Here is a 9,604-nt window from a genome sequence, read left to right on the forward strand (position 1 = left end):
GTCTGCAAATAGAAAACAAAAAGGAGTCTGGTTTCCAAAAGCGCTACTTAAAATCTAAGTATAGGAAAATAAATATATAAAATAAAATAGATCAGGAGTTACAAAAAAGGGGAAAAGTAAATTATACACATACACTTTTCCTCAGGCAGACTGTTGAAGATGCATGGCTAGAATGACCCAAAGAGAGGTCTGCACTGGAGAACAGTGTTCAGAATACCAAATATGATTGTGATGGGCTCTCTAGTAATAAAGACAGGAAGGAAAGGAAACTATTTGCAAAACATAAATAGTATTAGCTCAGTGCAGCCCCTCTAGCCAATGTCTCATAATCTACTTTTATCAGATGCAAACAAAAGGAACAAGTTGTCTCCACGTAATAAACTTAAAGCAGAGCAACAGTACTCTTCAATCATGCAAGGTACCATTTCTTCAATGCAGGGACCATTCCTCTTTCTTCCTGATCGTTCATATTTCTTTGTTCTAGGCAGAGCTCAGGTTCATTCCTGAGATAGTTTCTTCACTTTGGAGTCAGTTGCTCTTCCTGGTATTTAAAAGGTCTCTATGCCTATTACAGACCAAACTGACAGGAAAAACATCTTTAAGAAAAGGGGAAAACCAATAGCGCTCTCTCTAGGCTATTTTCATGTGTTTGGTGTGCTGCTGCTTCCCTAGCTGTACACACTACTTTGCTAGTTACACAGTACAAGAATTATGAGATGTGTAAGATGAGTAAGAAACTCCATATTGGAGACAATAATGACATGTAATGTTGAAATGAGGGATATGATAATAGATGAAAGTTTTTAATGGAACTTCTTAAGAAGTGGTTTTAGGGCTGACCTTATTTAATATTTTCATTAGTGACCTTGACAAAAAAATTAGGATTGTATAATGAAATTTATAGTTGATATAATGTTTGGAGTTGTTATTAAAACAGATGAAGATCATGGTGTCACATAGATGGAAGTGGAAGCCCTTGAGAACTGATGTAATAGAAATGGAATTAAATATAATAGTACAAAGTACAAGATAATGCACTTGAAACTAATGACAAGAAATTCTGTTAACATAGAGCTCATCAACTGGAAAAGATAGTTGCTGTGGCAGTTAATCAAAGGATAACTATGAGATGCCATTGTGACGTGGCCATGAGAGACTAAATGTAATGCTAGGAGATCTACCAGCCAGACTGTATCACGTGAAAAAGGTTAATACTTGTTGTACTTCTGATCACTGACAATGTGGATTTAGTAAACCTGAATGGATTTCTCTTTCATCAGCTTTTCCAGTCACAGCTTGAATGTACAGAAACTTTTAGGATTTCCAACACTGACTTTTGGCAAAGAGATCCATAAATCCACTATTTGCTGCATGAATACATAACTACTTTTGTCTATTCCAAACTTGTCGCTTACTAGATTTTTTTGATGCCCTGTACTTTTACTGACGGAGACAGTGGAAAATCTATCCTTATTCATCCTCTCCATGAAGTCATGATTTTATAGATCTTTATTTTATTCCTCCTTAGTCATCACTTTCCCAGTTTATTCTTTTCTTGTGAAAGCCATTCCATACCCTCAGTCATGATCCTCCTCTGAACCTTTTCTCATTCTACCGTATCTTTTTTTACGGTGGCAGATCAGAGTAGGCATACTATTTAAGATGTGGTTTCTAACCACTGAAGTGAGGATAATGCACAACAGAATGGGTTTGATAACCAAGATCCTTTTAGTCCTTCTAGTTTCTTTGTTCCTGAATAAAGAGTAGGAAGAAGTTTAATTAAGACAAATATATTTCCTAAAGAATTTGTAAAGGTGCAGTAGAAAAAGGTTCATAGCAAATTTACTAACATGAGTTGGGAAGAAGAAAATGTTTGGTTTCAGGTAAGATGCAGTTTGGGATCGCATTAGCTACCTCTGATGATGACAGTCTGCAAGAAAAAATTAAGATTGTATCTATATCTCATGTAATCAAGACAACATATTCTTTATCAATAATTTAAGTTAAAATTTAATGGAACAGTGACTCCTAATATTGTACAGAAAATAATGTTTTAAAGGACATGTGAAGGTCCTGTGTGTGAAAAATATACAAAAACAACATAGATGCTTTTCTGGTGGCCTCAATGAGCAGTGACTCATAGACTTGCCTGAAATGGAAAAAAAAATTAAAGACAAGTGAAAGTACTTATACTTGTGGCACAGAACAAGTTGTTCCTTTGCAGAACAATAAGTGTAGATTTATTTACATTGGATAGAAATGCTGTTCTTGGAGTATTACTCTCAACTGCTGCAGATGTGTTTACTAAGCAAAGTTACAGCTGTGCATATCAAATCTATTTTCACTAGACATGGTCTATCAGCGACAGCAATATGGAGCAATAGATCATGGTTTAGTAGCCCTAGTTTAAACAATTTGTAGTAAAGTACGGTGTAGGCATATCACTAGTGGACCCCTCTACCTCAGCCATTGGAAAATGATGTCAAAATACTTTGGCGGAAAAAGGTGCCAAGTCAGATGTAGATCTGTAGTTAGCACAGTTAATTACAGAATAGCACAAATGAAACAAAGGATGTTACGTTTGCATTCTGTTCACTGGAAAACTGAATGTCTGTACTGCCAGAAACTAACGTGAGGGTCACTGAAGACCAAGAGACAAATAGAACAATACAAAATACTGGGTATGATTTATGATCCTTGAAGCTCTCACCTTTTTTTGAAAATGATGCTTTCTGTGTTATAAAAGGTAGCAAGTCATAAAGGCATTTTTGACAAAAAAGATAGACAGAGAATTGTAGGAAGTTCTTATGCCAGATGTATGGCTATAAAAACAAGAAAAAGGCAAGAGTTTCTCAAGGAAGAATCAATTGTCAAGGACATTTGAGATTAGTTTAGCTCTCTTAGTCTCTTTTAGCATTTGAGATTAGCTTTGTTAATTAGCTTTAACAATAGATTTCTTATAAGTACTTGAAATTCTATTATCTTAGTGCCAATTGTTAGTTACTGTTACTACTATGTTTGGCTGAGAAAAAAGTTCCAGTGTGAGCATTTTGGAATTGGACTGTCATTCAGGCACTCAGGCTACGCACTATGCTAACCAGCAATAACTCAGATAAGGAACAAAGTGGAGCTAAATCACATTTCTTCACAGGCAGAGGGGAGAGGTTGGAGAGAAGATTTTCCTTCATTTCTTCCAGTGCTTCAGCCGTCAGTACTGAAGGGCTGGAAGTCATATGAAAGCCAGATCCATAACATTTGAGGAAGGGATAAGGTGAAGAAGATTAGGTCAGGGAAAGACAATGGAAGGTGAAGACAGTTATATTAGATGGAAATCGAGTCAAATGACTTCTGGGAAGAAACAAAACAAAAAAGGAGAAATGCTTAATTTTCCAACAACTCTACTAGATAATGTCATATGTTCTTGGTGTTTTATTCTTGCTTTAAAATGCTGTGGTAATGGACATAGCTACTTTGAAATATAAACAGTTTTTATGGGACAATCTGAAAGCAGTGACAAAAAAAAGCAGTTAACCTGTAGAGCATTGCCACAGTGTACTTTCAAAGAAGGGAAGTATAACATGTACATAAGAAAGAAAACTATAATTTGGGAGATCAACGTTATTCTTCTTTCATATCTGTCTCTATTTTGAGCTATATAAATTAGACTTTTTCTAAAAATATATTGCTACTGAATTATGTTTTGGTTTGGTTTTGTTTGGTTTTGGTTTTTTAAGGTAAGAGGGCCCCCACTTGCAGGAGCATTTAAAGAAAGACCAACAAAGCCCACAGCATTTCGCAAGTTTTATGAGCGAGGAGACTTCCCAATTGCCCTTGAGCATGATACTAAAGGAAACAAAATCGCCTGGAAGGTAAGTCATGGCACAACTGTGACAGCCAGCTGAGCTTATTGAAGTGACATCTCTCATTGTCAAACAAAGTTAGCTTGTAAGTAAATAAACTGAAATAATTTCTTAGCAAATGGAAGATGGTGGAAAAGCCATTAGAGAAAGGCCCCTGAGTCAGCTGTCTACCTTGGCTAACAATTAAATTATATGCTGCAAAAAGGAAGATGACAGAGTTGCTTTGCCTTAGAGAATTGTCTCCTGCCCAATTCATCTCTATTTTTATGAGGACCTGGCAATGCAGCCTGTTTCAGGCAGTCCATCAAATGATGGAAGTGGCTGGATACAGTGAGCAGCAGCCATTTATCTCCCCCAAATTTCACCTTCCTGCAGGACACTTCCAAATAGAAGCTTTAATTACCTAAATGGATAGGTCAAGATTGCCTGCTCCCTGAAAATGCAGAGCAGAATACAAACGAAGGCGGATTCTCATTCCACAGCTGTACTCTCAGTCTACAGCATATGTCAGACAGCGTAATCGCTGTCATACGTGCCTCTGTTACAGGCTGACCTCCACTGCTGAAACCATTACAGCTACGACATTTCTCTGACAAAAGGTTAATTGGCTTCAAAATAAATGTATTGCCTAATGACTCCATTCTAATGCAGCTGTGTTTCTCTCTAAAAGGCTTGGTGATGTTATTTGTAAAACTTGCCAATCTTCTAAGTAACTACCGCAGACTTTTAAATTTAATTTGAAAAATGAATGCTGATCTTTAACCTGCTCCTACTATTTAATTATTTTGGTTATCATGAATTACTTTATTTTTTTGTGTGATTTATTGGACTAGAATAAGATTTTGCTGGAAGCAGTGATAGTTACAGAAAATGACCGTGGTATGCATGAGCAAAATATGTCAGAATTGTAGAATGTTTTAAATTGTTCATGTCAAGAACATGATACCAATTTTAAATGTATAGCTATGTTAATTCAACACAAAAAGGAGGGATTTTGCAATCTTATAGCTGATTCTACTCCTAATGAAGCCAAGAGGATTAGACCTATAGTGTGGTAAGTGGTACTATATAATTTGTTAGTAACTAGATTTTAAGGTAGCTTTTTAGCGTATTGAAGTATAGAAGAAAGATTTGTGCTACTATTTTGTTGCCCATAGCAGTGTTGAATCAGCACAAGAAAAATTAATATTTCTTGCAGCAAAAGGATTCTCTATCCAACAAGACTTTACCCATGATCAGAATGAGATTCCAGTGCAACTGGTCTTTAGGCAACCCTAGAAATGCCCTTTCTGGACTAAAACTCACAGACTTACCACATACATCTGCACTCTAATCTTTCATCACCAGCGAAGATCGAAAAGTGATTTGCAAGCTACTGCAAAAAAATCTGCAGTTTTTACCTTGAAGCATTATAACTTCTAATTTCTCAAAATCAGACTGAGAAATACAGACAATATACCTCATTTTTATCACTATTTGATGCATGTATTTCCATCGTAAGGACTAGCATTCCACTAGATGATGCTAGTGATTGCTTAGTTGACACAAGGAAATGGAATGAAGCTGCATCAGGGGAAGTTCAGATAGGACATTAGGAAAAAGTTCTTGACTGAGAGAGTGGTTAGTCACTGGAACAGGCTCCCCGGGGAAGTAGTCACAGCACCAATCCTGTCAGAGTTCGAGGAGCATCTGGACAACACTCTTAGTCATATGATTCAGTTTTAGATAGTCCTGCAAGGAGCAGGGAGTTGGACTTGATGATCGTTGTGGGTCCCTTCCAACTTAAGATATTCTGTGATTCTATGCCATCTTGCTAACTTGCTATCTACAAGCCTTCCAACCACAGCTGAATGCCTAGAGTGTTTGCTCCCTGTATCTAACTGTTTGAATTGTCTGAAAACATGCTACCTTAAAACAGTCACAACAGCAGTCTGTAATCCAGCACGCATTAACGCGATTTACCATCTTACAGACCTAATGTCTCCCCAGTCTCCACCTACCACAGTAAAGCATTGGCATGTAGCTAGTGCAATGTAGGACCGAGATGTCACGCAACAGTTGCTTTTGCTATTGCTGTTAACCCTTTCTTTCGAAACAAATTATCAGTACTTCAGGATGCATGCAAGAAGGCAGCAGAGTAGTGGACTGTTCCATTCTTAACATTAGCACATGGCAGAGTCCAGCCTTATTTCCCTTATTCCATGCCATTTGATTTAGTCACAAATCAGTCTAGACTGAGTTTTGTGGCAGGCACTCAAGAAAACGATACTGAGGTACTAGAGTTACGTGAGGCTGTTGTTTAATTTGGCATGCAACCATCACTGACTATTGTGCGGTTTAAGTAGATGAAGCAGGCAAATAGGAGTTTTCTAGTTCAAACTTTACATTAGATGATAGCTTCTAAAGTCTTAGAGGCTGCCCATCGCTGCAAAATGGTGAGAATGTTGTTCATCATTAGCTAATATTTAAAGGAACAGATAAAGTAAGGTCTGTATTTTTCACTTGTTTTAAGGACATGTGAATAGTCAAAATATCCAAAATACATCTAATGACTAATTTTCATCAGTTCATCATATTTAATTGTAGATCTGATTAAATAAGTAATTTTTTTAGAAATATATTTTATTCAATACTGCTTAAATTCATGAAAATGAAAAAAGTTAATAATGAAATGTGTCTAGGCAAAATGTTCTATAAAATCTTGGCTGAACTATAGTTATTTGCATGAATCATCATTCTAATGGAAGAATAAAAAGAAGAAATAAATGGTAATAGCAATATTTTAATCCTGCTCTAATTGTACAATATCAGTGTTTTATTGTGAGAGGGTTTTTTTGCTCTGTTTAAATATAATGTATATCATGGTTTGTTTCACTCTTGTTAGCTTCTCTACCAAGTGGTGCATGAGAGAAAATGCAGGGGTCTCAGAAACATGATTTGTTCTCACAAAGGAAAATACTATAGGATTTTGTTCTTTCTTGCAAAATACACAGTTGGTTTTTGTTTGTTTCTTTGCTTGTTTTTTAGAATTACTGAAACAAAACAAAATAACAATGATTGTCAGACATTAAATATTTTTTTAAAAACATTTTGAGCGCTTGTTCACTATATTGTAGTTCTGTGGACAGAATACAGTAATTTTCAGCTACAACAGAAGAATCTGAAATGTTTTAATATCCTTGAGTTGTATTAATATGTACCAAAAAATATGCACAAATGACCCTTCATTTTGTAACACTTCTGCATATCCTTAATTTTAAGCCCATGATTAATTTCCTGTAAGGACTGGCTACCTATAACTATGGTTGTAGACCTAAATAAGAGATAAATTTAAAGTTCAGGAACTATTCAGAACTATTTCTGAATAACTGCATGTGTTGAATCTTAATTCTGAAATAATAGTACGTTCTGGTGGTTGTTGTTTAGCTTAATTATTTACAAAATGCACTAAATTTAGAAAGACGCATTCTTACGCCAAATTAATCCTAAACATAGACAAGATTAAACTGTGCAGATAAACCATGGTGTTTACCTTGGTGTCTTTTCTTAAAAAAGGGACCAAAGCAAATTAGATCTCACTCCAAGATCACTATAGCAAGGTATGTCTTGTATGTGAATTCTCAGACTAAATCTAAGTTTAGAAAGGCATCTCTTTGAATAGTCCTGTAATAGTGGCATTCTGGTTGGTAAGTTTTACTCTTATTGCAAGTTCAAATACACCTGTGTTGACCTAATGGAAGAAAACATATGAACAGATAAAATATGTTTACAACATATAAATCATTATGTACAAGAGGAGGAAATTGGACCTGGTTTTAAAGTATACCATCCAGAGGAAAAAAAAAAAGAATTAAAAAAGCTCTGATAATACCAAACTAAAATTATCTGGTGTTAGAGGCTGTAATCACATTTATTTCTAAAAGAAGAAGACATGGCTGTGTTGGTGTTCCTAATCTTTGTTTTCAAAACTGGAGAAAAGTTGTCCTTTTGTCATTTTCAAAAGGTGAATATAGAGCATGATTGTTAACTGTGTCTGTGAAAAGAAACTCACCATCTTTGTAACTCACTGCACAAATCTTTGGTTTTGATTACAATTAAAGTGAAAGAATCCATACAAAATGAATTCAAGACTTTTCATCCCCATTCAGGGGATCTACTGGCAGTCAGTGAATTCTTTGCTAAATGGCATACATTCAACATGATACTTTAGTATCTAATTTAAATCCTTTGTTTTCATGGTCCCTCAGTGGTCATTAAACAGAACTGTATAGATATTAGTGCCTTAAAATTGCTCCAAATATATAATACTCATAATTTTGATAAAGCAATAGCTTTTGAGATCTAGAAATTAACAACTTCTTTGGTTGAATTATTCAACAAATGTTCAAGGGTCTTTCCAAATTTGAAGCATTTGGTTTTGTACACTAACAGAGAATGAATAATAATGGTATGGTTTGAAAATGTGTTTCTGATGTGCGTCAAATGTGAAAGTTTGGAACATAAATTGTTGTTAATTTAGAGTTAGATAATAGTAGAAAGTGATCTTTTTAGAAAAAGTATGTGTTAAAATATTTATAAGCCCTTTGAGTACTTATGTGGGATCCTGCAGTTCTCTTTTAGCCTATGTATATCACAATTTTATTTCAAAATGTAGTAATATTTTCTTTTGCACAATCTCATACCAAGCTATGAATAATAAAAGCTCATAGTTCAGGTCTGAAAAGGACTTCCATTTTTAAATGTGCATTACTGAATTAAAAAAGGTCAGAATGCAATTAAACCTTTGACTAAGAAAGTTGATAAAACTGCGAAAGTATTTCTGAATTATTAAGAGTATGTTTGAAATGCAGTCTCTCTGTATAGTACAGAAAGTCATCAGAATGTTTGAAAAATTATTTTTTTAGGGAGTGGGGTTAATTACAAGTGTCATTATGCAGAGGGAAAAAGGCTTCTGTTCTTCAAACGAATTTTAGCAATTTCAGAGCAATGAAAACCAAATTCAAAACCACAAACTTCTCAAGCAAAATGTCAAAATGAACATGATTTCCATCTTTTGGGGTTTATGTTTTTTTCCAGAATAGCCATGTTCAATAAGGATGTGACTTTTACCATTTTAATTTCTCTTCATCCTCTCTTTCCTACATAGATTGCTTTTTTTCAGGGGCTAATATAAGCTATGGTAGCAAAATTGCTTCTTGGTGATAGAAACTAGATGCAGTGGTAAAAGAAAGTGTTCTGCCCTTAACACCATGAATTTGGATTATGCATACGCTTTTTCCTTGTGCAGACTATTGAAGATTGCTTTTCATAATAAGAACTACAAATAATTTGAACATGCCAAAGAACTGCAATTTTTATTAGCATCTCTCATTCTTCATTTGGTTTTATCAGCATGTTGTATATTAGTTTATATAAAATGCTGAACTGCTATGGTTAAGCTGGTCCCTATAACCCAGCAGCAAGAAAAATATTTTTTGATTTTTGGTTTGAGTGTTTTATTTTTGCTGTTGGGCTTTGTTTGGGGGTTTTCTCCATAAAATAGCTGAGTTTGAAATTTTGTTTCCTTTTCCTGGAAGTGCAACCTTTTTTGCTTGTTTGAGGGATAAGTTTTAGGCAAGAGAAAATATATTTTTTTATAGCAACCAATATAGTTGGAAGGGAGACAAGTTTTCAGTTGCAGAGCTTTCAAATAATGTCTCAGTATTTTTCTTTTTTGTGGCATTGTCTTGCCATTAAACCACATG

At 35.0% G+C, this 9,604-nt stretch overlaps 1 protein-coding gene across 1 annotated transcript in view; it reads left to right on the forward strand.

Annotated features, from left to right (window-relative positions):
* The window catches only part of LOC104164307 (parkin coregulated gene protein-like), a gene marked incomplete at its 3' end in the record, with an annotated part of 42,256 nt that extends 38,387 nt beyond the window's left edge, over positions 1-3,869 (forward strand). The window contains exon 2 of the mRNA XM_009703595.1: positions 3,735-3,869. Coding sequence (XP_009701897.1) covers positions 3,735-3,869 — 135 coding nt within the window. The remainder of the gene's footprint in view (positions 1-3,734) is intronic.
* Positions 3,870-9,604: the final 5,735 nt, after the last annotated feature.

This window comes from Cariama cristata, unplaced genomic scaffold, assembly GCF_000690535.1.
Source record: "Cariama cristata isolate BGI_N322 unplaced genomic scaffold, ASM69053v1 scaffold27397, whole genome shotgun sequence".
NCBI classification, from domain to species: domain Eukaryota; kingdom Metazoa; phylum Chordata; class Aves; order Cariamiformes; family Cariamidae; genus Cariama; species Cariama cristata.